We start from the raw sequence: 16,484 nt of genomic DNA on the forward strand, positions 1-16,484 counted from the left end.
GGCTCGCAAAGAACGCTTCGTCACGCAGACCTGAGAGGCCGCTGTCGGTGGGCTGCGGGAGGGTGTCTCTTTCCGTTTTGGGGACTGGCTGGCACCCATCGCAGGAAAGAGAGCTGGGCAGGGGCTTGCTTCCCACCTGCCGCCCGTGCACAGGGGTGGGGTGGTCCATTTGGGGAGGATTTGCCAGCAGGGGAAGGAAGTAGCGCATTGATGTCAGATTTCCAAATGAAAGCAAGCCTCCTGCAACAGCGGTGGTGCAGCATCTTCCAGGAGCCCATACCACTACCTGCACGGGGGGAGCACAGGCCCACAGACCCTTCCTTGAGCTCCGCATTCCCACACTCCCCCCTTAGGACGCAGCCTCCCTCAATAAGGGTGCGCACCCACCACCCCAAAGGCCACCCGAGCTTTCCCATCCGGAGAAGCGGCAGGCTTTTGGGAGAAGCCCGTCCGGGCGTGGGTACCTTCCCTCCCCTCCCACCCCTGCCGTAGAGATGGTTTGGTCCCAGCCTTCAGTGGCCTGAGAGCATCCTTCTTGGCTATTGAATTAAGGGAAAGGTGAGCAGAGCAATTGCAGGGGCGACTCCAACCTGGTTGGGGAGGAAGAGGAGGACAGGATCGCACTTCAGCAGGGAGGTGCTGCCAGACTCCCCCCCCCGCTTCCTCCCTCTGCCACCCAACATCAGCTGGGGGGGGTCTCCCTCACTCTGGGTCCTCTGGCCATTTCCTTCCTCGTCTCTTGCAAGAGAACACAGACAAGGTTTGTACTGGGGGAAGAAGCCGGCATCCACCTGGATTTAACTGGGTGGGTCGATGGGGCCATATTCTGCCCCTCCCCACAGAACGCAGTAACACCAAGGGCAGGCATTGGGTCTGGGGTAGTGCTGGGTGTTTCCACTGGAGCTGGGGCAGGGGGACTCCTGGATTTCCTGGCTGGCTTGGGGGGAGATGGAAACGAGAAAGGGGGTCTTGAGCAGCGACGCTCAAAGCAGTTCTTTTTTTCTTCCTCTATTCCAGCCATCATCAGCTCTTCCAGGAGTGGGGTGGGGTAGCAGAAGTGCTTGTGTGAGATTGTGCATGTCCGTCCATCCTTTGCTTTGGTTCTGTCATATCGTGTCTCCTGTTTGCCCTGTCAGGTTGTGTGTGTGTGTGTGTGTGTGTGTGTGTGTGTGTGTGTGTGTGTGTTTTTCCTGGCAGGGAAAGAGAAGGAAATTGCAGGAAGATGGGAAAGGGTGGAACTGGGAAAATTCAGCAGTGGCCTTCCAGTGTGGGTGTTATTCCTGTACAAAGCAGACCTGAAGCTTGGGGGTGGGGGGGGGACTTCTTTGCCTAGACCAGGTTCCCCAACCTGATGCTGTCCAGAGAAGTTGGACTACAAATCCCATGGGGAAAAGGCCTATGAATTAAAGCCCTCCAGAATCTCCTGTCCCAAGTTCAAGGCTGTGGGTCCTTGTATTGAATTGATCTATCTTGTATCTTGTCTTTCCTTTTATCTTTGACTTTCCCTAATATGATTGTCTTTGAGAAGTGGCTTCAACCTAAGGTCGATCTGTTCATTAAGGCCCAGGCATCTTAAACTGGAATCGGAAGCCTCAGATGTTCTCTTGGATAAGGCGATTCATGGGGAAGAGTAAGGGGAGCCAAGATTGAGGGTGTTTAAAATAATGCATGGTGTGGAGGAAATGGCCACAGGTTTTATTCTCTCTCCCATAACACTCAAATGCAGGATCATGCCCTGAAGCTGATGGGGGGAGGTTTAGGGCAGATGAAAGGGTTAGGGTTAGGGTTGCTGCCATGGGAAATGGAGATGGCAGCCGATTTACAAGAGGTTTGGCATTTCATTGAAGAAGAGGCTTTTCTTCTTCTTTTTTGTGGTTACTAGCCTTAGAAACATAGAAACATGAGAGTCAGAAGCAGTCAGAAGGAGTCTCCTGGGCCATCTAGTCTGACCCCTGGCTCCAGCTGGCTCCTGGCTGGCCATTGGCTGCCTCCTTCGTCAGCGGTGGCTTGTCTGCACATGGCAGTTGCTGAGGAGCTGGACGGGTCTTGCACCCATCCTGCTGGATGGATCCTGTGGGCAGCTGGTTTGCCATGCATGTACAGAGTGCCAGACTAGATGGGTCTAAGCCAGCAGGACTTTATGTTCTGTTCTCCCTGTATTAGCTTTACCATCCATTTTGCTGCAAGCAGGGAATGTCCTTGTGTTCATTTGCATTCTAACAACCCTCTTCTAAAGTAGAAAGATCTGCTGTTTGTCGTCTTGCTACAACTGTGGAACCCCTTTGGAAACCAGCTGGTTAATATCTCCAAAGGGGGAGAGAGAGCCGGAAACAGAGGTGCCACTGATCTGTGGAAGTTAATTTTGCATGGGAGACATTTGGTCCCTCACGAATTGGAGCTCGGCTTTGCAAGGGATGAAACGCCCTGTTGTGGGAAGCGAGGGTGCAGCCGCCTCGGCAGCCCTTCTGTGTTTGTACCTGATGGTGCTTTGCCCCTTGCAGGATCCTCATGAAGGGCGAGACTCCAGTAAACAGCACCATGAGCATCGGACAAGCCCGCAAAATGGTGGAGCAGCTCAAGATCGAAGCCAGCATGTGCCGAATAAAGGTGGGGACGAGTTAAACGTGGCTGCAGGGAATGCACTGGACCAGCCTCCCCTGGCTGGAATACGGCTCCCATCACCCACACCTGGGGGATGATAGGAACCATAATCCAGCAGACACAACCGGCGCCGGGTGGCGGGAATGTTGTTTATTCAGAAGCAAGCCCTTGCTGACTTCAATGGCGCTTCAGTTAAAACTTTCCCCCATTTCATTCCTTGGTGGCAGACGGTTCCTTTTTATGTATTCCGCTGGGGGGCTGGTCAGCTTCCTTACCCACAGCTGGAATTATTTCGGGAATGCCAGATTGGGCTGGACACAACCTGGAACATCCTTGTTTTTTGGCAAGGGCAGATCTCCCGGCTGTTAGAGAAAGATACGCTCATGCAACCGTGCTTCATAGATGTATAGATGTGTCAGTGGCCGGCTGAGCTGGACCTTAGAGTTTAAAAAGCAGACCAGCCCTGAGCCAAGCCAAAGCAGCAAAGCAAAAGCGGGTAAAGTAAATTTTAAATCCCGCGTGTGTCACGCTGGTTGTACTTGTGAAAGCAACCAGGACTCTTTAACAAGGAATCCCCGTTCAGGGAGTACGCGAGGAACGGCTTTCCCCTCTGCGGAAATTCAGAGCCGGGGTGGGTGTCTGGTGGCCTTCAGATTTTGAAAGCCCTCTGCCAGCTGCCCGTTGGGGCTTCTGGCAGGATCGGCCTGTCCCTCCGGCAGCAGCCTGCAGAGATACGGAACGAGGCACGATGGAAAAGCAGATGGCAAGGAGAGCCCATCCTGTGCCGTCCTGTTTTCCAGACATGGCATCTTTATCCCAAGACGGAATTTTGGTCGATTGTCCACCAAGGTTGCATCAATGTCAAGGCACTTTTGCAAACACACAAAATTGCCAGAATCCCCTGAAGGCTTGCCGTAAATTTGAGGCATCCATGCAACTCGGGGCTGCTGGGAGTTTGCAGAAATTTGCCTATTCCAGAAATATTCTAGAAATCTCCCAATTTCCCATGAGCTGGGCATTTGATGTCATCTGCAGGCAATGAATGGATGTCATCTGCAGGCATGGAGGGACAAGGGCTGGGCTGGGCGCCTAAGCCGGATGGATCTGGCCCTCAGTTCTCTGCCTGTGCTATGCCGGGCGTGTGCAAGGCTGAGATACGTCTGGTAGTGATCTGATGGACAGGCCCAAGGCAACAGTATGCAAATTGGGGATTGGGTACCAGCAATGGGCCAGCTGCGAATTTGGGCAGGGTCCCCGAAAGCAGTCAGAACCCCTCAGCTTCTGGAAACTTCTCCATGGCAGTTGCTGCTCTGAATCCGGCTGAGGAACCCCGCTTGGAGCGCTGCCCAATCATGGGGCGCTCAGCAAGGTGTTTCCTGGGCAAGGTGCTTACCTGTCGCATCCAGCAGGCCCTTCTGTCCAGTGCGGAAAGCTGAACGGTGAAAGGAGGTGGGCGTCTCTTCCCGGGGCAGCCGTTCTCGGGACTTCCCGGCCTCTTTCCTGCTTCGCCCGCAGGTCTCCAAGGCGGCCGCCGACCTGATGACTTACTGTGATGCCCACGCCTGCGAGGACCCGCTCATCACGCCCGTGCCCACCTCGGAGAACCCCTTCCGAGAGAAGAAGTTCTTCTGTGCCCTGCTCTGAGCTGGATTCCGCTCCCCACGCCCCACGCCCGCGGGGCTGGTGGGCACCCGGGCTGCTCCCCCCGTTCCCCACCCCAGGACCACCTCATCACCAGTTAGGGCTTGCAGCGGAGACCAAGGCTCCCCTGCAGCCAAGCTTCAGCCACTTCAGGAAGCGGAAGGGGGCATTCCCGACTCCCCCGCACAGCCCGGTCCGCTCCCCCAGCACCCAACTTCAGCCAGGGCAAGGCTGGGCAGGGGTGAGCCGAAAGGCCATCTCCAGGTACACGGGACTTCAACTCCCAGCATTCCCGGCCATGCTGGCAGGGGCTTCTGGGAGTGGAATGTCGGCACATCTGGAAAGCAACCTCCTGCCCAGCTCTTGCACTCGGACCACCGCAATTTAACAGAGCACAAGAATCCGGGTTTGGTGACGAGTGGCACGGATTCCACACGCCGTCCTTCGCGATCTGGGGAGCTCCGCTCAAGGGTGTGGGGAGAGAGAAACGAGAAGGCGGCACTCCCATGGCCCAAAATATGACCCGTCGACTCGCCCTACTGCTTGTCCGATTGTCAACAGGGCTGGTTCCACGGCAGCCCGGATGTCCACCACCTACTTCTGACCAAGCTCAGCTCCTCATCCGAGGTCCTGAGGCTCCCCCTTTTCTTCCCTTCCCCTGCCCCCCAAATTCCACCCCAGGGAAGAGCGGGGGGCTTCCTCCATCAGGCCTTAGCGGGTTCGCACAGCCCCGGCGCTCACGCTGTACCAGAGCACAGAACGAAATAAAATTAACGAGAGTTGTGCAGTGGAGTCAGTGGTTTGGGGGCCGGGAGGCGGGAGGCGGGCGCAAGCTGCCGCCGCTTTAGAGGGCCTCCGATACGAGGATTCGCCAGTCGTGTTGCCGCTGAGACACACAGGCGGCTTCAAAGCTTCCATGGCCTTCACTTGCCTTTCAAGACAGACACACAGAGGGTGCAAAGGACTGAATTTCACACACGGGCCATTTCAGGGTTTGATCCGAGACCCCCCCAGAATCAGAAAAAAATCAATTTGTGAGGCTGGGTGACAAAAACGGAGTGGCAGCACGAAGGAAAGCCAGGCATCACGGCTCCACGTTCTGCAGAGAAAGAGGTGGGCGTTTTAATACTGAATCATCAAAAACTCAGGAGCTGGAAATGTATTTCTCACTTTCAGTTCCGAGTTGGGGGGGGGTCTTCTCTAGAATCCCCTTCCCCAACCTGGAGCCCTCCAGATGTTCCATAACCGTGACCACTGCTTCAGCTGGCTGGGGCCGCTGGGAGCTGCTGTCCCAACATCTGGAGCGCAGCAGGCTGAAAAACGTTGTTAAAATGCAGTTTAAGGACTGGATAAATGCAGGTCAGAGTTCATGGTGAGACTCTGGCTAGGGGTTACTGGGAAAGCTGCTGAGCTGGTAGCTCTTTTTCGCCAGACGCACCGGTGGGGATGCAAAGGGACTCGACCCCTTTGCGTATTTCAACAGTGGATGGAAAAATACACCAGAATCACCCTGGCCGGGGTCATACTTTCACAACCCAACCCATCTTATAAAATAAATCTACATCCTTTATTGTTATTTCTGTTCACAGCAGAACTTGGCAGACGCAGAAATGCCCAGAAAATGCGAGAGCCACTGAGGGCAACACTGAAATGTCAGGTGATTTCTTCACACGTGTATAAAAAAATACTAGAAGGGCAGGAATCAGCGTTAGATGCAGAGGTGAGGTTGCTGCACATGTGTTTTAGAGAGCTTTGGTGTCTATTCTGTTGGTGCAGTGAATTCCCGCTTCTGCAGCTTAAAAAGACTAATCAGGGATCTAGTCCTGATTAAGGTTTGGAAACCTAAAAGGAGCCCTTGGGGGAAAAGGGCACCAATGATTACAGGCAGTGCTTCTGCAGTCTGCAGAACAGCTTCTCCCCCAGGACCTGCCGTGGAGTGAGGACGGAGAGGATTAATTTGCATAGTTACAATCAATCACAAAAGCCGGGCTGTTCAAATTTCCCTTAAGACTAAGACTGAGAGAAGAGCGCAAGCACAGTGCCAGGTGGTGTTGTGGTAAAGAGGGCTGGACCGGGCCTGGCCTACATCGCAGGGCTGTTGTGAGGACACAGCGGAGGCGGCATAGCCCGGGGTCCCTTGCTAGAGGAAGAAAGGTGGAATATAAATGCAATGAAACCCCTTGGAGAGGGATCTCAGCTTCTGGGGATGGGCAAAACCACACATGGCCTGGGAAGCCAGATCCAGCAGAGGGCTGGGCTGGGACCCCAGGCCGGCCAGCCTGACCTTAAGGGCCTGAGCGTAAACTCCCAAGATTTCTGAGAAAGACATGTGGCCTTCGACTGTTGAAAGGATGCCTGGAAATGGGCAAAGGAAATTCCTTTCCTTTGGCCGCACAAGATGGTGCCACGGCCCGGGGATGAAGAATGACGTGGCTTCAATTCAGGGGAACTGGACTAAAAAGAGTGGGGTGAGAGACGCTCGGACAGTGCCGGAAAGCGGAGTGTATTGTCTCGGGCATCCCGGAAAGACAACAGAGGATCTCAGCCTGGGCTGCCTCCGCGACCGTCTTGGTGTGGCCGGGAGGGCCGCATCCATCTCTGGACTCGCCGAAGCTGTGGAAAGGCCTCCAGGGGGAAGGTGGAAATGGGGCGGAGGGCTGTGGAGAGCTGGCAAGCCCTGGAGAAGCGCTGAGGAGTGTTTTCGGCCGAGCGGAGGTGCCTGGGGGGTGTCTGGCCTGAGCGAAGGGGGGAGTGTCCCCCCTATTTTCTGCGGTCCTCTGATGATTGGTCCGTGAAATGTGTGCAGTGAATATAGGGGGCAGCCCCAGACTCTGGCGTCCGGCGTGGGGGGGCTCCCTGCCACAGCCTCCTCAGAAGACTTTGATGATGGATTTGCGGGACTTTCCCACTCCGATCCACTTGACTGCAAAGCAGAGGGGGAGGGAAGAGCGTGAGGGGCCCAAACTGGCGAGGGGCCGGCCCCGCAGAGACCCTCTTTCCCCCCGAGGGCCCCAAACTCCCCGGGGCTGCAAGTCCAGTTCTGAGCAGAGCCAAAGGCGAAGAGGACGGGACCCAAAGTCCGTCCGGGTTCGGCTCCAAGCTCCTGCCGCCTTAACAAGAGCTTTGTACCTTTTGGAGGGGGGGGGGAATGGCACAGAAGCCCAGATGGGGGGTAGGATGGAGCGTGGCCCCTGGCCCTGAAGCCCCGCAACTCTGGCTTAAGGTTCCGACCTGTCCTGGGACAGGCGGCCTCCCACCTGCCGACGTCCAGGCCTCCGAGCCAGGCCCGCCAGACTCACCTGGCACCCCCAGGTAATCCTCAATGAAGCGGATGTAGCCCTGGGCCTCGGGGGGCAGGTCGGCAAAGCTGCGGGCTTCCTCGGTGCTGCACCGCCAGCCGGGGAGCACCTTGTACTGCACCACAACCTTGTTCAGGACTTCTTGGTTAGCTGCAGAGGGAAAAAAGAGCCGTTGGTTTCACAGAGCGCCTGGAAAGGGGCATCATTCCTGGGCAGCGAGGAGCCAAGGCTGAGGTGGCCCTGCAGCGCCATCTGCAGCCCGGAACATCTGGTGGACGTGGTCCAGACTGTTCGGGAGAGAAGTGAAGAGCTGTAAAGACCCGAGAAGGCTGGCCGCCCTCCCTCCCTCCCACCATGGCTTCCCTCCACTCCCTGCCTGGAATGTCACCTGGGAAGTAGGGAATCCGCTTCTCGTCCAGCCGGTACTCCACGCCCACTTTGATCTCCTCAAAAGTGTCCAGGATATCTAGTTTGGTCACGGCGAGGCTGCGAAGCGAAGCAGGGGATGGAGATGAGGGGATTGGGAGCATCCACAAGGGTTGAACATGAAATGGGGAATAACATTCCTGGGAACGGCTGTCCTCGAGTCGTGGAATCCAGAGATGCAGCATCCACACATCATGGTGAATGCCAGGAAACCCAGCTTAGTAAAACCACACTGGGCTGGTTTGTACAGAACCACAGGCCAGAAACGTCACACGAACTAGGACTGCCGGATTACAATGGTACCTCAGCTCGCGAACTTAATCCGTTCCGTGACTCTGGTTGCTCCCTGAATTGGTCACGAGCCAAGTCAAATTCCCCCATAAGGTTCAATGTAATCTGCTCCGTAGATAATTTTTTAATCACGGGGACGAAGGGCGCAATCGCAGGTGCGCTTGAGGGTGGGGAGGTGGCCGCGATCGCCACCCAATGTGGGGTTTGTGCCCTGGGTGAAAATTTTTCTGAAATTTCTGTTCGCAACCCAATTTGGTCGTGAACTGAGACATTCATGAGCCAAGGAACCACTGTATTTCTGCTTGGTTGGACAAACCCGGAAACCTCCAACTCTGGTTTATTTGACCCTGACAAGCCAGAAACCTAAAGCAGGGTTGTTCACGGCTTATTACTCTGGCTGTTCGTGAAAGCAACAAGCCAAAATAACGATTTGCTGTGTGCATTGTTCTGCACAAATGGGCTTAATGGGAGCCAATCTCGTTGCTTTTCTATTCCCGTGAGCAGGTAACCCAACGAGGCAGAGACGGCATTGCCAATCAGGATTAAAGTGTACCCAAACAAACCAGCTTTGTTAAGCCTGGGCAGCTTGAGTTTTTGCTTAAAATTAGCAAGCTTCGAAAGAACAGTATAGTCTTGCAAACCACAGCTTGAAAGTACAACTTACAACCTTAAAGCCACGTTCTTAACAGCTAGGCTGGAGCTGAACAGACTTAGATATTTTCAGGAACAGAGAAGTAAAGCCCAGTCTGGGTGAGATTATGCCCTGGGAGGGGGGCAGGAGAGGCTTACGCGCTGAAACCGTTGATCATGTGGGCATATTTCACCAGCACAAGATCCAGCCAGCCGCAGCGGCGCTTCCGCCCGGTGGTGACGCCGAATTCCCGGCCCCGTGACTGCAGCTGCTCCCCGATCTCCTGCCAAACGACACAGAAAGGAAATTGTTGCAACGGCTTGCAAAGTACCCGACCGGCACCCAAAGGCTTTCCAGCTGGGCCCTCGACTGGCAGAAATGGGCCAAAATTCTCTGCATAACCCACGCTCCCCATGACATCAAAGCTTCGTGTGTGTCTAGGAGAGGACTGGCGGTGTGTTTCCGGGCACTGAAGGCAGAGAGGGAGGAGCCAAAGGCAAGAGAGGCGTGGCCACACAGACCAGCATCTTGGTAGCTTAAAGCTTGGTGGCATATTTACATATTTAGTTAGTTATTTAAAGTTTTTATATGCCGGCCCAATACTAAAAGTCTGGGCAGCTTACAAAAAACAACAAAAAAAAAACTATAACAATAACAACACTGTGTCCAATAAATGAGGATAAAAACAGGGATAAAACCAATTTGCTGTTAAAATGTTGGGAAAATAAAAAGGTCTTTACCTGATGCCAAAAAGAATAAAGTGATGGCGCCAGGTGAACCTCCCTGGGGAGCGTGTTCCAAAGTTGGGGTGCCACCACCAAAAAGGCCCTTCTCTGGGTAGCCACCCTCCTGATCTCCTTCAAGGAGGGCTCCCGGAGATGGGCCTCTGCCTCAGATCTCAAGGGGTGGGCTGGCACGTAGGGAAGTTGGTGCTCCTTCGGGTATTTGGAGCATTTTCAAAGGGAAGTGGGGTGGAGGAAGCAGCCATGCCCCCACCAGGGAACCGGGGCTGGGGGAAATGGCACTGAAGGAACGCCCCCCTAAATAAATGATGCCCAAGGGCTGCACGGGCCAGACGGCACGGGACTCCCCACCCCGGGAGAGAGACTCACGTCGTTCTGCTCGGTGGGGAAGGTGCCAACGCCCACGCGGGTGGTGTAAGCTTTCAACACGCCGTAGACCTTGCCGATGCAGTGCGGCGGGATGCCGAGGCCGGTGCAGACACCTCCCACAGTGCAGTTGGAGGAAGTCACGAACGGGTAGGTTCCTTGGGAATTCGGGAGAAAGACAGCGGCTCCAGGCAGGATCGTGGGAGCAGTCCAAGGCGCCGGGGGGGGGGCAGCTGAGGGTCACTGCCTTGCAGGCGGAAGGTCCCAGTTTTGACCCCCCAGCATGAACCCTTAGTTAGACTAGCCTGCCATCTAGATATTTTCGACCATTCCCTGCAATCTTGCTTCTTTTATTTGCATTTTTCGGCATGTCGGTTTCGGTCGAAAGGCGGCACTCACCAAAATCTATGTCCAACAGGGCAGCGTTGGCTCCTTCAACCAGTATCTTCTTGGGTGGACCGTGGAGGGCTTTGTACATGAAATACACACCATCTTTCACCAACGGGCGGATTTTCTCGGCATAGATCTGACAATCAGTATTATTATTGTTATTACGACATTACATTAAGCCGAAGCTCTCTGGGCGGTTCACAGCCTTTAAGTCACCCATCCGGATTTTCACCGGGCCTGGCCCTGCTTAGCTTCCAAGACTGGGCAGGATCAGGCCCCTCAGGCTATACGGAGGCTTAATCATCATAGTTCGAGGCTCAGAAGGTGGCAAGCTAAGAATCTTTGACTTCCATGGGGGAAAGAAATTCTAGGTCTTGTAGATGGGCCCCTGGGAAAGATACTGAATTGGACAAGCCACGTTTTCAGAGCAAGCGGCCCAATTTGAACATCTTTCTTTTCGTCTGGATTGGAAATGCGGAGGTTTGCTTTCCATCCTGCTTCCAGAGACACTAGCAACGGAAACGCCAAATGGACAGCAACCAGGTTGCCTTAAACTGGCCGTCTGCATTTCTGGAGCGTCTGACTAAACCTGTGTTTCCCGATTTGCACGCACGTCTGTGTGTGCAAACGAGTCCATGTGTGCTCTGTATGTACACGCATCTGTTCCTCACCTTTAGCTGCTGCAGCTCGGCTTCCGTGTCAATGGTGAGAGCTGGATATGTGGTTTTGTACTGCTGAGCCAGGACCCTAAACCTAAGGAAGACGGGGAGGGTTACGGCTGCTGAGAAAGCGAAAACAGAGTTGTCACTGCTTCCTAGGGAAGGGGCCATGACAGAAGAGGCCTTGTCCCTGGCACAGCCTTTACTGGTGGATCAGAAGGGCAGGGCCTCCGATCCTTCCCACCTCACCCAAACATCAACTCACTTCTTGGAAAACTCATTGAAATCAGCCAGCAGGTCGCAGATGCGCAGGCCGGTTCGGGAGGCCTTTGAGGAGTAGGCGGGCCCAATCCCCTTTTTAGTGGTGCCGAGGCTGCAAGCAAGGGGGAAACGCAGAGACCAAACAGTGCCCAAAAGTGACTCAAATCAGACTTATACCAGAAGTAAGAATTCCTGCCCTCTACCACCGACTGCTCTCCTGCTTGCAGGTCCATCTGCAACCTCATGGATTCCTTAACTACGGAGCCATACACACTCCTGGGACCTCCCTCACCCCAAACCACCAGCCCTGAGAGAGGAAGTCGGGCAAGGTCGCCAACAGACCCCTGAGTTCTGCTTACTTTTGCCCGGCCTGCTGCTGCCGTTGCTGCTCTTGGATTCCATCCACAGCTTGGTGGAAATTGAACACTGGTTGGAAGAAAAGGGGAAAGACGTCAGTGCTTCCCCAGCAATCTCTCCCGCTACTCAACCAATTCCTCCCAGTCCTCAGAGAAGGGGAATCTAAGACTCACCCAGATGGGCACGGTCGGAAATCACCGTCCGAGACTCCCAGCCTTCCAGACCTAAGGAAGCAGCACAGGTAGAGGCTTGGAAATGGCCTTCACCAATGTCCTCCATACCAAAACGCGGGGTCAGACTAGATGACCTCTGGAAGCCCCCTTCCAGATCGTCGCAGAAGAGGGGAAGGTCACTCACCTGGCCCTTTCTTCAGGTTCTTCTCAGCCTCTTCAAAGAGGCCAGGCAAGTGGATGACGACACCGTTTCCTGAGCGGAAAAAGCATGGATGAAGCCAAAGCATCCGTCGGGAAAGGTGGGCAGAGGAAGGGGGCAAGCCCTATATGTACATACTTTGATTTGGGGTAACAGGTAGAGGAGGGACAGGCATGTAGCCCCAGCCACCTTAAGGAATCTAGTGACAGACACCTCGGGATGTGGTTTTTATCTGTTTTGTGCTCTGCAAAGCTAACCCAGCCATTTCTTTTAAAAAATAATATTTTCACGCAGCCCGCGGGGTCATCTACGGTAGAGGAAGGTCCCGGACGGGGTAAAGGAGGTAGGGGAAGAGAGAAGGAGGTAGGCGAAGAGAGAATACCAAGCGCTAAAGCTGTGGAAGCACGCAAGGGCTCTCACCAATGAACGACGTGGCACTGTGGTTGATCACCCCGCTGGGCAACAGGTGGAAATTGTACTCGACTGAATCCACCACAACGGTGTGTCCGGCATTATTGCCCCCCTGCAAAGAGAGGCACAATCCTAAAGCCACGGGGTGGCTGCAGGTTTGTAGGATTGGCTTGGTTTCCCACAAGTTCCAGCCACCTAAGCCCTGGGCAAAAAAACAGCATCTCAGGAAGGCCAGCAAAGAACCGCAGGCCAAGGGGTGCCCAGCTCCCGGAGTCGTTTTCGGTCCCGGAACTAGGCCAAATCCTTTCATGCACAAATCGGCTTTCTTGATTCCAGCACTCCAGCTTTAGAGAAATAAAGGCCTTTTGTTGTCAGCCTCTGAAAACTCTTGCTGAGTAACTGCAAACCACATGGAAATGTGGTCTGAGCAACATGGGACTTGCTCCTGGGTAACCTTGTGAGCTTGTGCAGATTTAACACAGGAATAAATTTTTAAAAATAACAGTAGCCCCTTTCGAGTACTTGAACGCTTCCTGCAGGGCAGGGAAGAGCAGACTGATGTACTTTGTTTTCCACCGAGGGCCGCCAACAGGAGGCAGGGGCGAAACGGTGCCACAGGAAGGCTTGCCTTTGAGTCGCTTTGGAGAGCTTGTGCGGCCCAGGAATAAATTTTGCAAACAGCCCAAGACCGGACGCTCCACTCTCATTTCCTCCTGAGGATGCTTTCTTGATTTAAGGGGGGGAAGTGAGGATTCGGTTACAATTTTGGGATGGGAGGATCTTTCCTGATCTACAGTGCGTCTCCCAGTTTATCTTCCCACCACATCCTGGGATCCAGTGAAGGGCTTGCTATAGGTCGAGCTCACATGCAAACTCTGTGGCCACAGCAAAGGAATTTGTTTGGGCTCCATGGGCAACGGGATGACAACTAGCTTCCCCCCAACTTGGCAGAAAGATGGTTGGACTACTTCTCCCATCGTCCCGAGCCAGCTGCGGCCGATGGGAGCTGCAGCTCAAACGCCCCACGTGAGCCACGGTTTGAGGGAAGGCTGGAAAACTCAGACCTTTCCTCCCATCTCGGGCCGGTTTAGGATGATGGGAGTTGTAATTCAGACGCTGTCGAATCGGGAGAAGGCTAGAAGGAATAGATGGAGGGAAATCCAGCCTCCACCGCAGGACGGCTGGGAATGATGGAAGCGACAGCCCAGACACCTCGGGGTTGGGGGAAACCAGGATGCTTGGACCCCCCGGCTTAGGCGGTCTGGGGATGATGGGCGTTGTAGTCCGGGGTGGACGGTCACGGGTTAGGGGCGGGGGTGGAGAATGCTGGCCCGAGCCCGTGGGGAAAACGCCAAGCCGTCCCGTGCCCTGCTCACCTGGCACCTGCAGACGAGGTCGGCGTCGAGGCTGAGCAGGTCGACCACCTTGCCCTTGCCCTCGTCCCCCCACTGCGCCCCCAGCACCACCGTCACGCGGTTGCCGGGGGGCCCCGCGGAGGAGGCGGGGGCCGCCCCGAGGCGGGGGCGCTTCTCCTCCGGCCCGCCCTCGTCGCCCCCATTCAGCAAGCCTGCCGCCGCCGCCGCCGCCGCGCTCTCTGCCCCCGCCATGTGCAGCCGCGGCTGAGCAGGCGGCCAGCCCTAACATGGCGGCGCCCAGGCGAGCCTCGGCGCCAGCACCCAAGATGGCGCCCGAGCGCGCCCCGCCCCGCCCCCGGGGAGCAAGAGGACTCAGAGCTAGGAAAGGTTAGAGGAGGGCAACCGCTCCCAATCATGGCCTGTCCGATGCGCCGCACCCTTGGGCGTGCGAGCTGGGGATGATGGACTGGGCAGGGGTGCGGCGCGGAAACACCTGGCTCCTCTAGTGTTGCACTGCAGCTTCCACCAACCCTGCCCATTGGCCACGAGCCGTGGGCAGCTGTGGGAAGAAGGTCCATTGAAGTCAATGTGGATTGCTTCTGAGTAACACCTCTAAACACCCTCTCTGCTCGATTTAAGGGTGGGAGGCTTGGAGTGAGTGGTTTGCCTAAGGCAACCCAGAATGTCCAGGGCAGAGGGGAAACTTGAACGCAGGACTCGAATTTGAAACTGTCTTCTTAGACACTCCAGCAGGGATAGATAAAATGTAGACAGAAGCCCCTGCAAGCCAGTGGCCAGGAACACAACACAGCTGCACTTACAGGACCGGTCTTGGTGCCCTCGGGATGGGTCAAGACCACAACTCCAGTTCCCATCACCAAGCTGTGGTTCAACACACCTGAGGGGCACCAAGTTGGGAAAGCAACATTGGATCACCCCTGGATAAGTGGCACCAAATTCAGAAAAGTAGAACTTACTCTCCTGTGGATAGAAAGCAATAAAGAACCGGATTGTGTGTGAATTAAGTTGCCCTATTTAATTTCTTTTCCTCTAGAAATTCCTGGGTCATCCTTCACCCACAAGAACGGGATTCCTAGGCAGTGCAGAAAGGTAGTTTTCTTGGCAATGGCAATTGTTCCTCGAGTACATTTTTAAAATACTGTTGCAATTCAATGTTTAAAAGCGTTTTAGTACCCCGAATCCTAGCTGCTTGGCATCTTTTGAATGGAAAGGCAGGATATATTTATTTGCTGGAATAAATATTCTAGGTTGGGGAAGGGAGCAAGAAGTGCTTAAGAAAGTTATCTTACAAAATTCCTTCAATGCAGATTAAAGGGTAGCGTTACGGGACTTCTTTGCATTTCTCAAAGATGCAATGAGGAAACACTGAAAACCTGGATTGTAGCAAACCTCATACACACTTTGCTGGAAATAAGGCCCACTCAAGGCCTACGCAAGGGCCCCCTTGCATCTCTCCCAGCAGCCCCGAGAGTCCAATGATGCACCCCAGCATCACGGCAACCTGTTCCACTTCCTCAGTGACATGACACGGGAAGACAAACCCTGGCAGTGCATTAGAAATGCCCCATCAACAGCCTCTAACACTAATACTTAGTGAACACTAAAACTGCTTCTCAGGGTGGCTGTGGCCACTTTCCGGTTCTACGGGAGTCTCTCAAACCAATGAAAAGCCATCGACAATTGAAAAGCTGCCCCTAATCAAGCGGATGCTTTAAAAAAAGAAAAAATTGAGCATTAGTAGCAGAAACCCAGCGAAGTACCACCATATTAGAAAGCAACCTGCCCTCTGCCCTAAACTTCCAGGGCACATGTGCTTCCTCTAGAAACCTAAAGCGGATCTTTTGCATCCCAACCTGATTTGATCCATGGGGAGAGGGTGTTTGGAAGACTCCCTAAGTGGTGGCTGGGGGCATTGAGACTGGGAAGGCAGGAACACCCGGGTTTAAATACTTACTAGGGGGTTTTCACCAGCAAATCTTAAGATCACCAGCAAATCACTGGCTAGTGTGAGGTGGCAGTATTACGAAGCACTTCAGAGTAAGAGTGTGATCTTGATTTGCTGGGAACACGGAGGCAACCTTCTGGTGGGAGCAAGATTAGCAAAGTAAACGAATAGGTTGTCCTGGGGGGCAGAAATGCAGTTCTATACACGGCGAACTCATTTTTATTGTCATGCTAAGTCATTCTATCTTATTTTACTGCATTCTACCTTATCTTATCGCATTATGTTGGTTGTACTTTTTCTGTTTATTGTTTGTTCGATTATGTTGTAAGCCATCCTGAGATGCTGTTGAGGATGGGGCAGAAATGTTGTAAATAAATAAAAAATAAATAAATTTTTGCCCGGGCCATTGAACAGAGGGATGATTCTCTCTTTTAGTTATCACAGAAAACGGCTGGGGATAAAGCTTTTCTCTAAACCTGAAGGTTACCTGTTTTAGGACAAATTACTTTTCCCAAGTAATACATTGATGAGAAATGCAAGCATGATGCAGAAGCCCCTGTACCCTGTGAGCTTTCATGCCCCACAACGGTTCTCCTGCAGACACCCAAAGTCCCCTCAACAAAAAGGCCACACTAAACCACTCGATATATCGAGAGAACTGGGCGATAAGAGGGTCCCATTTTTAACTGCATTCTCACTGGGGGTTGCAAAAGGA

General features: G+C 54.0%; 2 protein-coding genes across 2 annotated transcripts; one reads left to right on the forward strand and one right to left on the reverse strand.

Moving 5' to 3' along the window:
- Positions 1-2,505: 2,505 nt before the first annotated feature.
- Positions 2,506-4,245, forward strand: GNG3 (G protein subunit gamma 3). The gene is made up of 2 exons (XM_044448480.1): positions 2,506-2,607; positions 4,117-4,245. The coding sequence occupies exons 1-2, from the start codon at positions 2,509-2,511 to the stop codon at positions 4,243-4,245; spliced, it is 228 nt and encodes a 75-aa protein (XP_044304415.1). The 5' UTR covers positions 2,506-2,508.
- Positions 4,246-5,785: 1,540 nt separating this feature from the next.
- Positions 5,786-14,055, reverse strand: LOC123032491 (adenylosuccinate synthetase isozyme 2-like). Its single transcript, XM_044448387.1, has 13 exons — positions 13,825-14,055; positions 12,458-12,560; positions 12,023-12,091; positions 11,839-11,889; positions 11,668-11,734; positions 11,313-11,420; positions 11,060-11,141; positions 10,398-10,524; positions 10,002-10,156; positions 9,048-9,172; positions 7,930-8,027; positions 7,542-7,691; positions 5,786-7,165 (listed from the first exon to the last, which is right to left on the reverse strand). Exons 1-13 carry the CDS (start codon positions 14,053-14,055, stop codon positions 7,113-7,115), a joined length of 1,419 nt encoding a protein of 472 aa, XP_044304322.1. The 3' UTR covers positions 5,786-7,112.
- Positions 14,056-16,484: the final 2,429 nt, after the last annotated feature.

This window comes from Varanus komodoensis, unplaced genomic scaffold (assembly GCF_004798865.1).
Source record: "Varanus komodoensis strain SLA01 unplaced genomic scaffold, ASM479886v1 scaffold55, whole genome shotgun sequence".
Taxonomy (NCBI): Eukaryota; Metazoa; Chordata; class Lepidosauria; order Squamata; family Varanidae; genus Varanus; species Varanus komodoensis.